Source organism: Telopea speciosissima, chromosome 5, assembly GCF_018873765.1.
Source record: "Telopea speciosissima isolate NSW1024214 ecotype Mountain lineage chromosome 5, Tspe_v1, whole genome shotgun sequence".
NCBI lineage: Eukaryota > Viridiplantae > Streptophyta > Magnoliopsida > Proteales > Proteaceae > Telopea > Telopea speciosissima.
In genome coordinates, this window is record NC_057920.1 from 68775350 (window position 1) to 68795453 (window position 20104).

General features: G+C 38.3%; 1 protein-coding gene across 4 annotated transcripts; it reads left to right on the forward strand.

Annotated features, from left to right (window-relative positions):
• The first annotated feature begins 346 nt into the window (after positions 1–346).
• LOC122662423 lies at positions 347–11447 on the forward strand. 4 transcript variants are annotated; one of them, XM_043858052.1, is made up of 9 exons: positions 347–489; positions 958–1011; positions 1162–1410; positions 1489–1597; positions 2763–2808; positions 3264–3349; positions 10065–10123; positions 10546–10676; positions 11086–11447. In XM_043858052.1, the coding sequence occupies exons 1-8, from the start codon at positions 407–409 to the stop codon at positions 10646–10648; spliced, it is 789 nt and encodes a 262-aa protein (XP_043713987.1). In that variant the 5' UTR covers positions 347–406; the 3' UTR covers positions 10649–10676; positions 11086–11447. The 4 variants fall into 4 exon arrangements, with proteins under 4 accessions (XP_043713987.1, XP_043713985.1, XP_043713984.1 ...); XM_043858050.1 differs by having other exon boundaries at positions 11099–11447; XM_043858049.1 differs by lacking the exon at positions 11086–11447 and having other exon boundaries at positions 10546–10865.
• Positions 11448–20104: the final 8657 nt, after the last annotated feature.

Below are 20104 nucleotides of genomic sequence, written 5' to 3' on the forward strand. Positions count from 1 at the left end.
GGAAATCTCAACTCTTGCCCAACAGGTAGTCTGAAAAACCCAGCCCAGCCCTGTCCGGCTTAGGTGGCCAGTGGGCTCGCGCTGGGCCAGGCCAGACCTGCTCCCCTGTGAACCACCCATCCAAAACGGAATCCTGAATGGTATTTATCCCGCCACGTTTATCTTTCCGGCTGGGGATTTGTTTTTTCCCCAGTTTTTTGGATATTGGTAAAATCCTGCTGTAAATTTTAGCAGAGCTAACTAAAGTTGAGAGCCTGAAAATTAAAAGCAAGATTTTGAGCCACACCTGCAGTCCATAGGCCTTACTCCTATCTGCATCCCATAAACTGAAAGGGCAATCTCTCTTCACAGACTGCCGTTGCATTTCTCTCTCTCTGTATATATACTTCGCAGGTGGTATCAAAACATGGCTTGCAGTAGTGGAGGAGAGTACCCTTTGACTAGTTCGTCTTCTCCTTTCCCTTCTCAGTCTCCTCCGACCAATCGAAGGCAAATTCCTCATTTTCTTTCTTATTGCCAATTCACCTTCTTTTTTTTTTCATTTGTTTATTGTCGCAGAATGTATCGTATGACGGATATCAGATGTTAGCTATTTTTTTCGCTTGCATGAATTTGAATTTTTCTACAGATTCCTATGGTGTTTTCTGTTTGCATTCTCTTCTTTTCTTCTTCTTTCACATAAACAGAGTGGACAAGAAGCTTAATTTACCAATTACCACTAACAGCCGTGTGGGTGGGATTCATATCTTCCCGCATATAATTTCCTTTACTGGATTATTTTTTGAAAACCTTTATTAAGTTCTAATGCTTCTATTGGATTTTGATTCGAAGGGTTCTTAACCCAATTATGTATTTGAATGATGTAAAATGCTTTTCTTGGCTGATCACTGCTGGTGTGTAGAGGTGCTGACTTTCTGCACAGCCAATCATCCGCTGAGAATCTCAAATTGAATGCAGGGGAAGACATTCTGTGGCTTTCTCATCCCTGGCTTTCCAGAAGACAATGACAAGGTCAATTTACTGTATTCCATACACTCTTGACTTGTTTCTACTATATAGGGAATACAGATTCTTCTGGGAATGTTACTCATTGATAGTATGAGTATCTCAGTTCTTGTTTCTGTTCCTTTTCTATTTAGACACGGCTGTTCTAACTTCTAGTGGCCAGGCTGGTTTCAGGAGGAAAAACTCAAGTCATCCAACTACCTTATTGGAGTTGGCACAGCCTACTACTAAAAAGGCAAATCTATCTGCTAGAAGGAAGGAAAGTATAAAGTTGCCAAATTATGTTGATGGTCATGGGAGGATCTATCCTATCAGTGAATTTCTAAGTCATCCATCTGGAGTTGAAGCTATTTTGAACACAAGGGCCTTGCAAAGTTTTGAATCCGTAGATTTAAAGACTTACAGGTTCTCTTCCCTTCCTACTAATTAGCCACTACCTTAAGCAGCTGGTTTATTGATTTTTGAGAAATGCTGCATATGCAGGTGCTCTCTGCCAAAAATTCAACTTCTAAAATTTGAAGTAGCACCTGTGCTGGACTTGCGGGTGACTGCAACGAATGAGGATTGCACAGTTGAGATGTTGTCCTGCAAGGTGACTCTTCATCTTTTCATTTCAGGTAGGAGGTGGGATGGTGTAGGCTGGCCATAAAAAATAATCATCCCACAAAAACCATATTTGAGCATTGGGAACTTAATAAATTTCTTTAAGTTTGTTCTAATATAAGTTAGCCCAGACAACAAGAAGAGTAATCATTATTCAGAAATGCGCTGGGCTATCTAGTGAATAAAATCATTCTTTATCAAAACCCTTATCCAATTATTTGGGGTTGGGTGAAGCACTCGAGTTCTGCCAACTCATCAATGAGCAGTGAAGTGAATAAATGAGAGCACTACCAGAAAATCGTTTTCAACAGCCTTGAAGCTAAGAAGAACACCGGATCTGAAAATTTCAGACTGAAATCTCAGTATCAAAAGCATATTCCAAGATAAGATGATTTCATGCATCTAATGGTATTCAGGTTCTGTAAAACCATTCTCCTGAATGTCTATTTAGGAACGGGAATCTACTTTCCAAGAACACAAATGCACGCATAACACACCCTTACTGTATCATTCTTTTGGTATTTTTCTGTTAAGAAATCAAAGAATACAGTTTCTGTTGGGTTTTCAACTAGCAGTGCTTCCATTTTGCTTCCCTATCCTCATTCACCCCTCATCTATTTTCACTACATACTCCCTCCTCTTGGGGATGACTGCAGGTAAACTCTTTGCTATCAACTTGTTGTGTACTATGGGGGAAGCATATGCATTGGGCTTAAAGTTTGGTAGTTCAGTTAATGATGCTTGGATGTTTGCCTTTCATGTAGTTTCTATTAAAGAGCTAAAATAATTATGGATTTATTAGGGCAGGGAAAATGCATATCACATGGATATTGGCTTTTTCTTGTTCTCTTCTTTGTCTTTTCCTTTCATTTTGCAATAATATATGTTCAAGGAAAACAATAAAATTAAATTTGAATGCAATAAAATGAAAAGATGTATTTACTCATGTATTAATAATTGTATTTGGACATCCTAAACAATTGCACCAGTATTTGTACATGATTGGTACTCTGAATTATGAAGAAAACTATAGGAAAAATTATTAGTTCTTTTGAGTTATGAATGTGAGTTGTTTTTAAAAGATAATGCTTTGTATAACCTTTTGTACCTTAAGCTTTATGTTTTAATATTCTTTCTTCTTGTTACAATTGCAGTTTCAGGGTTCTGAGGCTGTAGAGCGCCAAAATGACCATTTTTCAGGTAAACTTTAAGGACAGTTTGTGTTATTTGTTACCTAATTTGGATGCTTCTATATAATTGAAATTATGGTACTTGGAAGTTGGACTTGTTATTTGGATTTAGTCAAGGTAGTATTATATCCGATTGTTGATACTGTTTTAAACTTTGATTGGAGTACTCCTGGTTTCCCTCACTCAATGGGTTATTACGGGGCTTATATTCAAGTAATCTTCAAGAGACATTGTTCAATCCTTTGTTATTTCTCTCAATACAAAATAGGAATATGATATTGTCCTTTCTTAAAAATAGACCTCTTATATTTTCCGAAGCTTTCATATGAGTCATACATGTGAAGGCCTGAGCATAGTGCCTACTGATTAAGAACCTAAGACTGATTTAGGTATGAACTCATATTTGTAATTGTGAAATTATTTTACTTATAAATTTTTTCTTGAAACTCTTACTTCAATTTGCAGCATTCATGATAAATCACATTAAGTGGGATGCAAATGGTTCTGAGCCATCTTTGGATGTTGATGTGAAGTTGAATCTCACTCTTGAGGTCATTTTTCTCCTCCTTTAAGGTTCCTTTTTTTTCTGTCTGCTTGTTACACATCTTATTTAAGCTTCTGAAAGGTCAATATGCGTATCTGTAATTTTTTTTTGGATGAATAAAAAATTCATTACCAAAGAGAAAAAAGAATACAGCAGCCCCCAAAGGGGGAGAGAAGAAAAAACCAAATAATACAAAGAGCTTGAGCCTCAAACAGAGGAGCCAGAGGCTTGGAGAGAGACAAAAGGAAGACCCCAGGATACAACAATATGCCTGTTCCTTGGGGAGTTATTACACATAGAGGGAACAGCCGAGAGTTTGGCTTTAATTTCAAAAGAAATGGAATCCCAAATCTGTTGGAGAGGCCGAGAGTTGGAGATCCATTTCCTGATATTATGCTCCATCCAAATGTTATAGCATGTGTTGGAAAAGTGGGAATTTGTACTGGAATTAACTGCTTCCAGATTTCTTGTCCTTCTGCATATCCTTTGATGTGTTGAGAACACAATTATTTACTGTGATTCATTTTCAGAATCTAGCATTCATAACCTTTGGTAAGTTGAGTACAATTATGTACTGTTTTGGTTTTAGAAGCTAGCATTCTGTCCTGCACTTCATCCCATTGGAAGCTCATAACTGAGGTGAAAACTACGACTTCACCCTACATCTAAAAATGTTCTAACTAGGCAAGGCAAATATCTGAAAAACTAGTCAATATTTCCTATATAAGGGGTTTTAAATAGTGTTTTCCTAATTATCTACTGCTTCATTTTCTTTCTGTGTAATTTGTAGAGGAATCTAAACTATTCTAAGTGGTGCCACTGAACTGCTCCATCATTCTCGCTTCTAACCTATTATCGTATTTTTGAAACTCAAGTCTGACTCTGAGGAGATTTCCATAGATTAAATGGAATTGAAACTTAAGGCAGCATAACTGTTTTGCCAGAGTTAAAGGACCTTTTTAGCTGATCTCTGGGAATTCGATCTATATCTGACATGTCAAATTTCTGTACTATTTGATTCAATTTTACCTGTTATTTTGTATATTGTTTCTAAACATTGATCGGTTTTAACACCAACGAAGGATTGTAGTTTATTTTACTGCTTGTTCATCCTTGTTTTTCCAACGTCTCCAACTTGAGAGGTATCTTTATGGCTTGAAATTGTTAGTCAACTCCAACTAGAGGATATTGCCATAGTTCAAGTAGAATTGAAACTCTATGCGGTATATCAACTTCGCCCAAGTGAAATAAACTTTTTATCTGTTTGAGTGTTTCTATTTTTCTGACCTGCAGCTTAACCTACTCAGTCGCACCACTTAGAATCCTAAGAGATTTTATTCTTCTATTACCCCACCAAGTCAACCACTAGGCTGAAACTTGGTTCAGTTCGCAGTTATTTATTTAAGGGTTAAATACACGTACCCCCCTAAAATGCACCCAATATTCCTCGTACCCCCCTAAGGTTCTGACAAGTCCACGTACCACCCCTGGAAATTCCACGTACCACCCCTACTTTACCCCCTTAAAGCCATTTAAGTCCACACTAGGCATTAAATGCTAAATAATGACCAAACTACCCTTTCTTCTATCTTTTCTAAAATTTGAAAAGACATAATTGCCCTGACCTATTTGCTAAAATTTGAAAAGACCAAAATGCCCTCATCTTCCCCAAATCATCATAGTCTTTTACATACCCAATACTACCACCACCACCACCATCACCACCACCGTCACCCACCATTAACACCATCACCACCGTGAAGGCCCACCTCCAGCACCACCTCCAACTCCTCCACCTGTACCAAGCTCTGGTTCGTCTTCGTTTTGTGGTAGGGAGAGGTTTGATTTGTCTGAATTTTTTTGGGTAAAAGTTTGATTTTTCTGGAAACAAGCTCTGGTTCGATGTTGGTCACTAATTCGTCTCTTTTGAGCATGAGCTGTGAATTTTGTGACACGATCTTGGTCATTAATTTGTCTCTTTTGATCTGGGTCTACTAGATTTGGTTAGCTTGATCTGTTGAACATGGCCCAAATTTGTTTTTATAATGATTTGGGAGTTACAGTTCCAATTCGATCCCTCCGTTTTCGAATTTCTCCTTCAATAGGAACGAAAATAGAGTAGAATGTGCACTTAATAACACATTCAAACACAACTAAGAACACTTAACCTAGAAACCAAAAGGTTTTTAGAAGGGTTTTACCTCTAGTTTCTCCCTAAGTGCCATGCTCTCAGAGATGCTTTGTTCAAAACGCTCCTAGGAGTGGGGTGGATCTTTTCCCTTAGTTTTCTTAGGGTTTTCTCTTTCAGATTGCAGTACGGTTGAGAACCAGTTAGAACACTGCCTTCCGCTCGCTTAGAACTTTGTGAGAGGGGGAAGGTCTGCGTGTTGCGGATGTATCCTAAAGTACATTCAGTTATCTCATATGACATAAGAGGTGTATATGCTAAGATTTTTAGTAAGTTAGCATACTAAAAGGAGATCCTAAATTATTTTGAATGTTTAGCTTCTTGAATGTTCTCGAGACCGTAGAATTGGGCTTCGAAAACCAAGTCTTGAAGATCAAAATCCTTAGCCTTGGATGGAAGATTACCTGTTCTGAGAATGGATAGGAAGATGGAAAAGATCTCTGGGTCTCTGTCTGTGAATCGAACAACTGATGGAACGGCTGATGCATCGGAAAGCATGGAAAGGAGGGATTTAGAACCAGCTCGAGCAAGGGTTTGTCTGGTGGTTTGAAAGAGAATTGGTAAGGGAGGAGGACTCAGTGGTGGAATCGGTACAGGTGGAGGAGTTGGAGGTGGGGCTTCACGGTGGTGATGGTGTTAATGGTGAGTGGCAGTGGCGGTGGTGGTGTGATGGTAATATTGGGTATGTAAAAGAAGATGATGATTTGGGGAAGATGAGGGCATTTTGGTCTTTTCAAATTTTAGCAAATAGGTCAAGACAATTAGGTCTTTTCAAATTTTAGAAAAGATAGAAGAAATGGTAGTTTGGTCATTTTTTAGCATTTTGAACTTAAATGGCTTTAGGGGGTAAAGTAGGTGTGGTACGTGGAATTTTCAGGGGTGGTACGTGGAATTGTCAGAACCTTAGGGGGGTACGAGGAATATTGGGTGCATTTTAGGGGGGTACGCGTATTTAACCCTTTATTTAATTATTATTTTAATAATAATTTCTGTTGTCATATTCAATAAATTAAAAAAAAAAATCTTTCTTTCCTGTTTGCAATATTCCTTTCGTTCTCTATTTCCCACAAAGTGATTATTTTAGGTATTTGGGCTCAATCATAAATAAAGAAGGTAACATAGAAAATGACGTTACTCAAAGAATAAAATAAGTTGGATGGAGTGGAGAGTTCGTCCGGAGTATTGTGTGATCAACGTATTCCTTTAAAGCTTAAAGAAAAATTTTATAGGACTACCATACGATCAGCTATGATGTATGATGCGAAATGCAGTTAAGAAGCTTCATATAGATAAACTAAGTGTAGCGGAGATGAGGATGTTGAGATGGATGTGTGGCAAAACTAGGAAGGACAAAGTACGGAATGACCACATTAGAGCTGAGTTGGGAGTAGTTTTGATTCATGATAAGCTACGAGAAAGTCATTTGAGGTGGCATGGTCATGTTCAACGGATCGGAGGAGTGATTTGATTCAAATTGAAAGATCTAAAAGAGCCAGGGGTAGGCCTAAAATAACACTAGGAGAGGTGGTGAGGAAAGACATGCATAGATTAGGCCTTGTACCATGTATGACTTCGAATATAGCTGATTGGAGAGCAAGGATCCATGTAACCGACCCCATTTAGTTGGGATAAGGTTATGTTGTTGTTGTTGTTGAGTGTGGGGAAGTTCTTTTCCTACATGAGGTCTACTACAGAGTACAGACTATAATAACAAAGCAATACAATATCAGTGATCATATATGAGTGGAAATACAGTTCAATATACCTATGTATTTTACCCCATAAAATACTGTTCTCTATGCTATTATACTTTAATTAATTATTTTTTTATGATTAAATTAAAAGGTATTATTTTATGCACAAAAGACCAAAGGTAGCCATATGAGCAATTTGTATATATTTTTTGTATTAACATGCTTGTAACATGCATTTTTGTTAAAACTTTTTTTAATTTATCTTAATAAGTTTGATGAACTAATTATAAGTTTTTCTGGGTACAATATATCTAATCTACCAAAACTAATTTTAATTTGTCAGTTCTTAAAATTCTGCAAGATAGGTTTAAATATTTCACAGAAATTTTGGAAATTTTGGAAAATCATGTGAAAGATAAGAAAATGGGGAAAGCTAGGTTTTTTGTGATGGGATAAGTTAATATTCAAAAGAAAACCATTCAGTATATTTGATTTTGAAACCTCGTTTGTCTGTAGCATAGGTTTGAGCTGTACAAACCATTCTAGACAAATTGAACTCCAGTTCTGAACCGCCTTCTCCACCGGGAAACTTGAATCGATCATTTTTTTTCTCCTGTCCAACAACCCCATCATCCGAAACCACCATCTTCACTGGTTACAGCAAGGTTCAAACCCCTTTTGTCTCTCATTTTCACTCTCTTTCTCCCTCACTACCCATTCTCAAATAGCCAATCATTATTTCTGTTCTTTTAAATCCTAACCCATTGCCTAATTCTTCTCTGGATCAAACCCTTTTTATTTTTGTTTTATCCCGCTGTCATCTAAGAACTCCAACTATTCTATCAATCGATGCAAAGAGGGTTTCTGGGGTTTCCACATCATAGATCGGTCTCGAATCTCGTTCTGCTGCACTCGAACATCACCGGTGATTAGGAGTTGTGAATCCATGATCTTCAAATGTTCTAGTTGGAGTTTGAGACGATCGTTGCAGCTCTCCTTCTCTGATTACCTTTACCAAGAGTTGCGGTTCTCTCTGATCAACATATCCGCTGCAACCTCTGGCGATTTCCCCCTTCCCCCTTTCTAAGCATCTTCTTCTGATCTCTTGCTTCTCTCTCTTGTTTACTTGTGGAGCTGGGCGGGTATTCAAAGGCTAGGGTCCCATTGCTGTGCTTGGAGCTGAGATCGACAAGTGGGTGGGAAAATCCATTGCTGCAACTTCATTCCATCGGTACTGCTACTGTTTCTCTCATGGCAGCTCATGCTATTTTTCGTTTTCTTTCATTTTATGGTTTGTAATAAACCCTCATCCCTGGTTACTTTGTTCGGCTTGACAAGCCGGTCACTTCGTGGTTGATCTCCAGACCGAAGATTCTTCCAGTATGGGAAGAAGAAAGGTTTAGATGAAGCTGAGAAGTAGGTTCGCCTCCTCTTCGCACAGAGACAGGGATGATGGGTGAAGTTTGGGGAGGACGAAGAGAAGGGTATAAGAGTCATTTCAGGTCCAAATTATATCCCACGTCATCACTTAACAGCGAGCTCCTAACGGACTGTTAATTTTGTGTTTTTTTTTTTAAATCGAGGGGGTATACAAGCCAGTTTTTCAAAACTTCGGGTCTATTATTTTAGGCAAAGTACAGGGAGTGTACCGTGTATGCATACTTTTCCCTAAAGAATTAGGTAAAAGTTAGTGAAATACAGTAGTTTATTAACTTACGAGTGTGAAAAGATGCAGTACATTGAATTTTCTGCCATGGAATACTGTACTTTATTGCCAATGTATAAGTGTTGTGTTTGAAACATTATTGTACACAAAGCCACCAAAATTGCATCTCGAACAGTTTTGATAGTTTTCATATGTAGTCAACTGAGTACCAATGTGAATACCTTATTGTTCTATTTTTTTTTTAGATATCTTTTTGAAAAATAGAAATCAATAAATTTTCATGTAAATCATTTAAGATACATGCATTATTGCAGAGGTGGGCTGAAAGTACTTAAAATGTGATTATATGAATTAATTACAATATATCCACAAGTCCTTTTTTTCTTTTTTTGTGGGGGAATGGGTTTTCCCAAATAATTTTCCCTCTTTCAATATATAAATTACCCAGAATCATAAATATTTAGTGCAGTTCTTTTATTAAAACATTTTTTTTTTAACATGATTCATTGAAATTAAAAATTTAAGTATTGAGGAGTTTTGCTCTTACCACCCTGCAAGTCTCTTCAACTTTGACACAACTTCAAATCCCTCGCAAATAATTTTGTTGATGACGTTTAAACTTTAAAGTCAAATCTAGTGAACATTTATTTTTCTCTTTCAATGTATAAATATACCCAGAATCATTAATATTTAGTGCAGAATTCTGGAAGGGCTCCAGAGAATTTTTCAAAGTATAATTTTGGTGGAAATGGGTTCCTTTCTGCAGGTTTTGATGGTTTCAAATTGAATAATGTTGAAATTTATTGAAATCCTGCATCTTTTCGTAAGTAATATTACATTTTGGTTGTTTCCACATTCCACTGAAACTTTACAATTTATGGCGAAATGTTTTGATCATTTCCAGTAAAAATTGCTGTGGAGGTATGTACTTGTTGTTTTGATTTCAACCTCCGTTATAGTTTTAAACACTATCCATAACCAATCAAAATGATACCTCATGCTGATCTCGTGTATGCCTACTGTGATTGGTCATGGTTTGCTGCAACTGTAAGTGAAACATTGTTAGTGGGTGATGTTATGCTCCAAATGAAAGAGAATCCTCTATCTAGGTCATTGTTGGACAACCTTATGAATACTCTTTTCATGTTGTTGTATTTTGCTCCTCTGTGCACAGATAAACACGCTGCCATTTACGTTGCTTCCAATATCTGCTGTTGAAAACCCTGGAAATTTGTAAGTAACTCAAACTCTTTACATGTTGATGAGGAACAAAATTTTAGTTGTTGCTAGGTTTCATGAAATATGCTAACTTTTTTCCAGGGCATAGTTCTGCTATTTCTTTTTTTTTCTGTGTCGATAGTAAATGAAAAGACTTTCTCTTACCATAGATGCTTACAGTTGAAGTTTCATAAAATTTCTGAAGTAATCTATGACCCGCTCTTGGAAATCATTTATCAAAAGCAAGGGACGTTGAAAATTAAATTATAGCTGTGAAAATGCTCTCGGTGGCCTTATCGTATGTCCAAAACCGTTCTCAACCAAAGATAGTGTGCATCTGTTTTATGGATTTCATTTTCTACAGAGCTTATATCATTGGCTTTATTTGTTTTACCACATGGACATCATTCAGACTGTTGCGATATGGTTACGTACAGAATCATGCAAACTCTGGTGGATAAACTTGTTCCAATGCTTCTTGAGCAGCTACTCCAAGATTATGAGAAGTGGGTTCAAGAGCAATGTGAAATATCTCCATGAAATTTCCCATCTGGTCTTGCATTGAGTGGTAAATTCTGAACTAATGGCATGCAATTGCTATGAGTATTATGTGTACATATCTGTCCCTCTATTTTTTCCTGGACTTTTGTCGATATCTAAATCAGAAAATATGAATATCGGTGAATACTTTTCCTGTTGGATGAGCTAATATATTGTGGAATATTATTAAAAGCATGAACTACAATTTTCTGAAAACCGAAACATCTGAAAATCCAGAGGTGCTATCTAGTATTTTTATTGATGGTTCATTTTCAGGGAGATTCGGTTATTGGGGGGTAGTTCTGGGAATAAAATGTTCTTGTAGCCATATTGTTCATATTGAAATATTTTGTACTTAAAAAATCTCGTAGTATTCATGAGTGATGTGAGCAGTTAGTTTCCTTTTTGCTGCTAGTTAAGTCTGAAGCTAATTACAGACTATGATGACAGGTACCAAAGATAGGTTTAGTGGATGGATCATGGATGGTCCATAAAGATACTGTAGCAAGAAGTCGGCTCGGGGATATATGTCAGGGTTGAGAAATGTTCACGTTAAAAGAGTGCATGAATATCATAGAAGTAAATTACGAGGTTCGAGTGGCTAACTCTGTGTGACTAACTAGTGCAGTGCCATTAGTAAATATATTTGGCAAAATACTCACAGGATGGCTCTTCCTACCTGTTGTTTGGCATTATAGCAGTTAAGAGGGCCCAAGGATCTAATATCTAATGCATTGAGCTGAAATTTTGATTATATAGCTTTGGATAAGGCAAGGGCCGTTCTTAAATACTTCTTTTCAATTTACTGTATTTATGTATACATCAGCCCATTTGTTTATCTCCATTGTAAAAGTATGAATGGTTCCATATCAGTTGTCAGCAACAGAAGGTTTGAGCTGTGATCAAGAGTTACCTGTTCAAACATGACTGGGGTTCTCTCTCTCTCTCTCTCTCTCTCTCTGGATGAAAAGGAAAAACCTTCATGGATCGAACCAAAACATGAGTGTTGTTTATATGTACTACAAACTAACGTGATACACCAACTAACAATATTGGAAGATCATAATCAAACCACAGACAAGAAACCCTCCCTATAGCTCGTAGTAGTAACTTGGTGATGTAGATAGGTTCTTGAGCCTTAGTACGGCCACAAGAACCAGCAACACAAAGCAATAAGAACAACAACAAACTCAGTCTTATCCCAACTTAATGCGGTCCACTACATAGATCCAAACGAAACAAAGTAGTAAAAACTGGAAAATGGGGAAAAGAGATGAGAAGTGAAAAACTAGAAAATGACAAATGAAAAATGGAAAATAAAGATAAAAGATGTAAGAAGAAAGTAAGAGGAAAGAGGTTCAGCCCAATAGGTCAGGATAATCTCAACTAAATGGGGTTTACTACATGGATCCTTGCCCTCCAATAGGGTCTATCCGAGGTCATACTTGGTACCAGACCTAGACTATGTATATCCTTCTTCATAATTTCTCCTATGGTCATTTTAGGCCTGCCTCTACCTCTTTTAGCCCATTCAAACAGGATAATATCACTCTTTACTGGGGTGTCCCTAGACCTCTGTTGGACAGAACCATATCACCTCAAACGACTCTCTCGAAGCTTGTCATTGATTGGGGCAATTCCCAAGTAAGCTCTAATACGTTCATGGAATCTTGAGCCAGCCAGCTTTGGCTGGACCGTCTATCTATTTGGAGCTTAAAGTTAGCATAGTTATTTTATTAAATTCTTAGTTCAGTTAGGAAATCTCTTTCTATAGATTGACAACGTTAAGAGATTACAACACTTAAGTAACATAGAGGTTTTGAGATTTGAGACACAATGTAAAAGACTAAGCCTCTCTGCTTGTACAGAGTGACCCAGATTCTCTCTCATTAAACCAATCTGGATGATACAATTCATGTTAGCTGAAATGCTGTGTTTCTGTGTGTTTTGATCGTTTTGGGGTCCTGAAATTTTGTATGGTAACACTAAAAAATGTTTCTGCAATGAAGAAACAAAAACCTATATGGGTCACACTTAACAGAATCGTTTTTGATGTTTACTAAAAATTACATAAAATGTCACCTGCACTATAATTTTTATACTTAATGTTTTTTAAGCCAAATGTCACAATTAAAAACTCCTTAAATTGGTTAGATAGTACATCCATGACATATATCTAGAGTTGAAATAAAACATAAGTAAAAACAATTGATATGACCAGGTTCCATATCCACGTGTTCTTTCTTGAGAACCAACCTCTTGGCTGGGAATCTAATAACTCTCTCAGTATGAAAAAAAAAAAAAAAAATTCAGTTCAAATGCTACTCTAAAAGTTCTTATAGCCAGCCAAACAATCACAATCTTTATAGTAAATAAAGATAACAAAGAATGGTGCCGTGTACATGGAACATTCTAAGCAACGCAAGATTGAGCAGAATATTACTCAACTGTGAGGAGTAATGTAACGATTAACATTACAGAAAGGGGGATTAAAGGTTGCAGAAGGGGAAATAGGGAGAAGGGGCTGCTTTAAGGCGCAGTAACCTCCTAGAAAGATAGGGAAAATTATCACCTCCGATTTGCTGACCGGCCCAGTTCCCCAGTTCCTCTAATAGGGGATGGTGGACCCCACCCGGGCAGGGTGTTTGGGCATGGGTAGAGAGGTCATTTCAGCCCCCCTTGTTAGAGGAACTGAGGAACTGGGGAACTGGGCCGGTCAGCAAACTGGAGGTGATAAAGATCCAGAAAGATAGACGATAAACGAAAGAAAAGATTGGATTAATTCTTTGATGTCTTGACAACTGTTACTTTACATTATATAACCTATTTCTAACAAATTACCCGTCTACCCTTAACAAACTAACCCAACACAAGAACCCATCTATCTATGATCGCATCATTGCATTTCCCTTCAGAGAACCTTGTCCTCAACGTTCAGCTGTATACAACGCCGCAAGTATAGCATCCCATGATCGAACACTAAATGTACTCTAACCGGCTGGCAGCTGAATGATAGCACCTTCACGGGAGAGATGATTGTCCTTGCCGACGTCAACGGAGATCTTCGTTGCTGCTTCATTATTCAAACCCAAATACACATCAGGTCCTTCTCTTTCTTCAATCTCAAGAGAATTAAGATCAATATTCATCTCAGTTTTTCCCTCCAACACCTGTGGATCAGGGTAAGCACAAAGCAAGCCCAAATAAAGCACTTTCTCTACCCAAACATCATCAAGCCACCCTTAGCCCTTAACTGCTCATTCACTGCACACAAGAGCTCTCCATGCTCGAGCAACTCCCACAACCAATCGACCAAAACTGGCTTCCCTTCCTCTAGCATTTCATCAAACAGTTTTCGTGCATCATCCATTGCAACATTTGACCCATTATTCCAAAGAATATAGAATTGAGATAGAGATGGTGGAGACTCACCTACCAATTGAATCTTCTGGTCATCGTCCATGAACTCTAGAGTCATCTTATTGTAATTAAATAACAATGGACCTAGCTTAGCTAACCATTGTACGCCAAAAACCATATCAGCACCAAAGAGGGGAAGCACAAACAAATCAACATGAAAACGGTGGCTGAGAATCGTAACTGGAAAGTTGGTAATAACACCCTCACTTGAAAGTCGTTCTCCATTGCCGACAAGAACTGAGATATTGGGAGATACTTCAATAATCAAACCCAAATGTTTTCTGATTCGATTTTGCATGAAGTTATGAGTACTGAGCCCATCGATTAAGATCTAAACGGGAAATCTAGCGATGTGGCCGTGTAATCGAAGGGTCGTTGGAGACGACTGACAAGCCATTGTTTGAAAGGAAATTTCATATTGAAACCCAGATGGTTCCAGTGGTACCTACAACCCAATGCCATATTCCGTTTCCAGCAAGAAGAGCTTCTGAGATTTACAACAATGAAGAAGAGTGATCGTCAAGGAAGAGAGAACGCCAATCGATGTCCGAGTTGATCGGTTCCCACACTTGATATACCGATTCCTGCTCATCATTGTAGAAGCGGAAGAGACAGAGTTGGCAGAGATGATGTTACGGCTTGGCATATTTTGATCCGAATCCTAACTGAAATCCGAATGTAGATCCGGAACCCGAGGTCATAACACCGTGCACGTTATGGAGTGTTGATTTGATGTTCGAACGGGTAGAAGATAAAGAAGAAATCCCGGTGGTAACACGCTGCTTGTAGGCAAAACGATAGATACCTCCCCCATGCGGTTGTGGGATCCACACGCGGATGTACAACTCGTGGTAAGAGATCCTAACCGCGTAGTAGGTATTTTTTGTATTACAACTATGTCCATGTGGGTTCGCTTGCGGAACGAATCGACTTTTAGATGTTCCAACACGGAGAAAACAAAGACAAAAATCTCAGGTTGATGTACTAGTCGATTGCTGCATCGACCAGAGAATTCTGTCACCGTGAATTTTGCTCCTAGAGGCGCGGGGCCCAGTGTTTTGGGTCAGAAAACTCATCACCGCATCCCGATTAATGGCTTGGAATGTTTTTCCCAACATTTTAGGACTCATAGGACCCACAAAATCCAAATACCTACGAAAGGATCGGCTTAATGCATATACAGACAAAATCTCACAAGAAAAGACAAAATTAAGGAATTAGAGTTGAGTTTGGATTATGTGAGGTATTAAGCTAATGACACCTATCAAAATTCACAATTCATCTTATATGACACCTATCCAATTCACAAACCGCCTTATGTTAGCTTAATAAAGAAATCAATCAAACCTATCCACTACAGCCTTCTACACTAATCCAATCAATTAAAAAAATCTAAGTTCTATCTACACCCCACCCAATCGATTCATGAGTTAACTTAGTAAAGGAAATTAAAATCTAATCTAATAACTAACTCACTCACTTACAATGTTTCCACCCGTATGAATTAAAACAGAGAAGAAGAGAAAAGAAGAAGAAGAGTGCCGGATTAAAGTGGATTTGCTAACCTAAAGTAATAATCCTCACCTCCTCATTTTCTCTCCAACCTAATCATAGTGAACCCTACTAAACCCATGTTGATCTTCAAAGTATTGAAATGAACCATGTTCTGTTCAATTCCTGTAGCTTATGAAATTGAGTTTTAATTTATGGAATTAGAACCTAAAACCCGCATATATATATAAACCCTAACCCTATGCTAACCTTAATACTAACCTATCGAATTAAAATACTTGATTCATGTTCAGCCAAATAGAACTGTTTTATCCAAAGACTAATTCATGAATACCCACCTTCAAAACCCCGATTTTTCCATGCAAATTGATCATACCATGGTTTCAATTCATGGTAATGATCGCGCGAACAATATCCATGATCAATTAAATGAGGATTCGGCCCAAAACCCCATTAAAGATTTTGTTTTTCTACATTTTGAGGCTGCTGTGCATCTCTGGTCAATGTCCTAGTCGACTGGGTCATCAACCAGAGAATGCTACTTAAGTTTTACACCTATTGATAACTCTGGTCGATGTCCCAGTTGATTGGACCATCAACCAGAGAATACTGCCTTAGTTTTGCATCTGTTATAATCTCAGGTTGGTGTCCCAGTTGATTGGTTCATCAACCAGAGAATAATTGTTTCAGTTTTTAAAACACTGCCATCTCAGGTTGATGTCCCGGTTGACTGCCTCATCAACTTGAGATGTTGTTTCACTCGTGAACACGTCCTAGACCTTACCTAACCTTACCACAAGGTAACCCTAGGACTCCACTCAAGTTTCTGACGCTTTCTAACACCTGATGTGATTAAACATTCGTAGGACTTTACCTCTCGCTCCTCAAATTGCGCCGATCACCAACGGAACATAACCCATCATCACCATCGCGATCATAACAAGGTAAGTGGGGGTAGGCTTTGATTTCTTTTAAGAGTGTATATTTCATTCTTAGATGTATTTGTCAGGAATCATTTGCATATTTAAATTCATATTTTATTTATGATAATTATTGATTTCATTGTTTATAACTTATGGTTGTGAACGATATGCTGTGGAATGATTGGCAATATGAATTCTTGTGATAGATTAGATGCCGTAGTCGACTTGAAAACGAGAGGTATGGTGTGTCGTAGTATGGGATGCGGAAACACTGTACACCTCATACTATGTCATTTAGACTGCATATGGCTAGGAATGTCATTCCTTAGTCCTACAACCCTTACCAGCAGGGGTTCAGGTGTTGGGTGATCATAGCTCCCTGTCATTGAGGAGTGTGAAGGACGCCGGAATAGGGTCCTGATTATGATTATCGGGGTCTACCCATGGGAAGGTATGTAATACCAACGACCGCTGTGGGCTCCATACAACAGTTGAGGTTACGTCTCGGGGCGGTTAAGAAGAAACCGAGAACGTCTCCCGAGTTATTGTCGTAGCATGGACCCGACTTAGACATTTGTTTGTTAGGTGGATTTAATTTAAAAAATTGAACTCATGCATTTAGGATGCATGAATTGTGTGTGTGTGGTCTATCCTTTACTTGTTGGGCTCAGTGGAGCTCACCCCTGTGGAATTTTCTCTTTTTAGATGATTCTGCAGATGAATGCGTTTGTGGCAGAAAGGATTACTTGGAGAACAAGAAAAGATAACGTTTTTGATTTTCTTGTGTTTAGTACTATCCTTTTTTGTGGAAGAGTTTTCATAGTATGTGTTTTAGAATAGTTGTGTGTGGGATCGATGGTTGTAAACCTAGAATATCGGGCTGTTGAGATTTTCAATACAAATAATATGTATAAAACTTATAGCACTTTACTTTCCCTACGCTCTGATCAATGTAACACGTGTTATCTTGAAATTGTGTTGTGCTTGTGACTTGTATTTACTGCATCTGGATCCTGGAGGTTTTCGAATACTTCGGGTATTTGAGTCAGCCATCGAATCCTCCCAGGGGGTGGGTTCGGGGTATGACAAGATGGTATCAGAGCGAGATGCTCTATTTACACTCACAAGCGGGAAGTGAAAGTAATATGGTCTAGAGCCAAAGAAAAAAAAATATTAAATAACATAAATGTAAATAGGGGTAGAAAAACACCATAGGAGACTAGCTAGGTGCAAAAGCCGACTATATATCATAAACTAAGATCATAAACTTTTACATTTAGATTTTCTTGTATATAATAAAAGAAAAAGAAAGTACAAATAAAAGGCAAAAGCGGATAAAAAATAATAATAAATAAAATAAAATGAGAAGTTCTAAAAAAAAAATTCCCTAAAACCTAGATCTAGTCTTAAACTGTATCTAGCGGAGGTTGATGCAGATACGAGTTGACCTTGAAGCAGGCATCCCAAAAGTCCAACCTATGCTCCATAGTACCCATTCCGCCATCCAGGCCTGTAAGCCCTGCTTCATCTTAGAGGACGTCTCAGTAAGCCTAGTGCCCAAAATGTCAAAACAGTCCATCATATCCTGCCAACCATAATCCCCAGTTGGCATAGGTCATTGTGATGACGAGGCCCCAGCACAACCTCTAACAGTATCCCCTGCAGCGGTCCTTCCACCTCATCACTATCGACCTTGTCAAATAATTGCATTCTTTTAAGAGTTGCATAGTTGATTGGCTATGTTCCCTCTTCATCTGTTGCCTCTTCAGTAAAATCAACTCTGAGCATTGAAATGCTCAAACTTTTTCCTGGGATGCTCAGTATTAATCACCTTACCATTCTCCACCTTCTTCACACGTTAGGCACCCCATTTTGGGAATTCGAGTAATCCAAAATCGATCCCCATCATATTCACCCATTTCTTCTTCCTCCCCTCTTTCTGATGATGATGAAGACTGTGGGTGGTTCTTACTGTTGGCATTTACTAGCCAAGGTCTTTCTTGAAGCACCACCGGCTCTACTTGAATACATAGCTACAAGAAAACAATAGGAGATAAAAAAAAAAAAAAAAGGAGTTAGAAGTTTTACAAATAAATAAATAAGTACATGTATGGTGGGAAATTTAAAAAAAATATACCATTATGACGATATTCATGAGCTGAATAATAGCTCAAAATGATAACCAATAAATCATAGATATCTACAAACCTAGCTATACCGTAATCAAACCCTGACAACCAATGACTTCTGCATAATCGAAAGAGAAATAGAATACCTCCAAATTCCAACAACCTATATCGAAACCTTACTCCATCCATGGTCAGATCAAATCCAGAGTTAAGTTAGGACACACAAGTACACATTTCTGTTTAACCCTACCTCATAATCCTCCTATCTAAACATTTCGACTATAAAATTTAGATCTTAAAGCACACCTTTGTGACGCCAGTATCCCTGATTGATTCCATTCTAATATTTGGAGAGTACAAATATTGTCCCAATATATGAAATATATCGAATCTTCTTATTACATCCAAGTAAGAATATATTTCTAAATTTTCTTTTCAGTAAGCGATCATGGTTCAAACTCGATCCGATATAAATGTTCCTCGTGAAGCGTGTCCTATCATTCATCCACTTCGACATCTTGATGAACCCATTGCTCAGAACATAGAAATTTCTGCCTCCTCTACAAGAATACCTGAGAATCCACCTACACCTGTACCTGAGGCCCCTCCAGCTCATGCATCTGCACCTTTCCCTGCTCTGACCGCTAGTGAGGTAGCTGCCATCGTAGCCAAGGAGATGCAGTTGATACAGCAGGAACAACAAGCCTTCATGCAAACTATGAGTGCCCAATTTCAAGAAGTAATGCGAGATAAGAAAATAACCGGGACACCTAATCCTACCATGCTTACAACCCCTGCAGCTCCATCAGTGTGTACAGCTCAAGATGCTATTGCGATCATAGGAGATATGATGAAAGATTTCCAACAACAACAGGGATTGTTCATGAGCAATACAATTGCTGCGATGCGACGACTAAAGCAGCAGTTCATGATTTGCATAAATGGACAAATTCAAGCTGTGTAACAAGCGCAGGCCGTACTGGGAAATCCTCTTGTATATGACACATCGCCTGTGCCCGACCAATCTATGGGAGAAAGACAAGTAGTTGAAGGTGTAACACGACAAGGGTCTAAGAAGAGACCTATGACTTCACGAGAGTTTGAAACACCTAGTAAAGCTCCCAAAGTACCCCATCCTGTTTCAACTCCAGCATACACTGACAGAAAAGATGAAAATTGACTCAGTCAATCGGCAAGGTTCACAGCTACATCACAGCCGTCTAGTGCGAACATTTGCTGTTTCGAATGCAACCAGTTGGGGCATATGTCCAGGGCTTGCCCGTATCGTAAAGCCAAGCACGTGTCGTAAGTATCTATCCCCCATCTCGAGCAGCCACAACAGGACAGTAGGCCAGAAATGGATCAAACTTTTCAGCCCCTTTGACCAACTACAATTCAAGAAAGTTCTCAGCCCATTAAGTCTGCATATAATCCACGACCCAACGGTCCAGTCTGGTGTTTCATCCGCAATC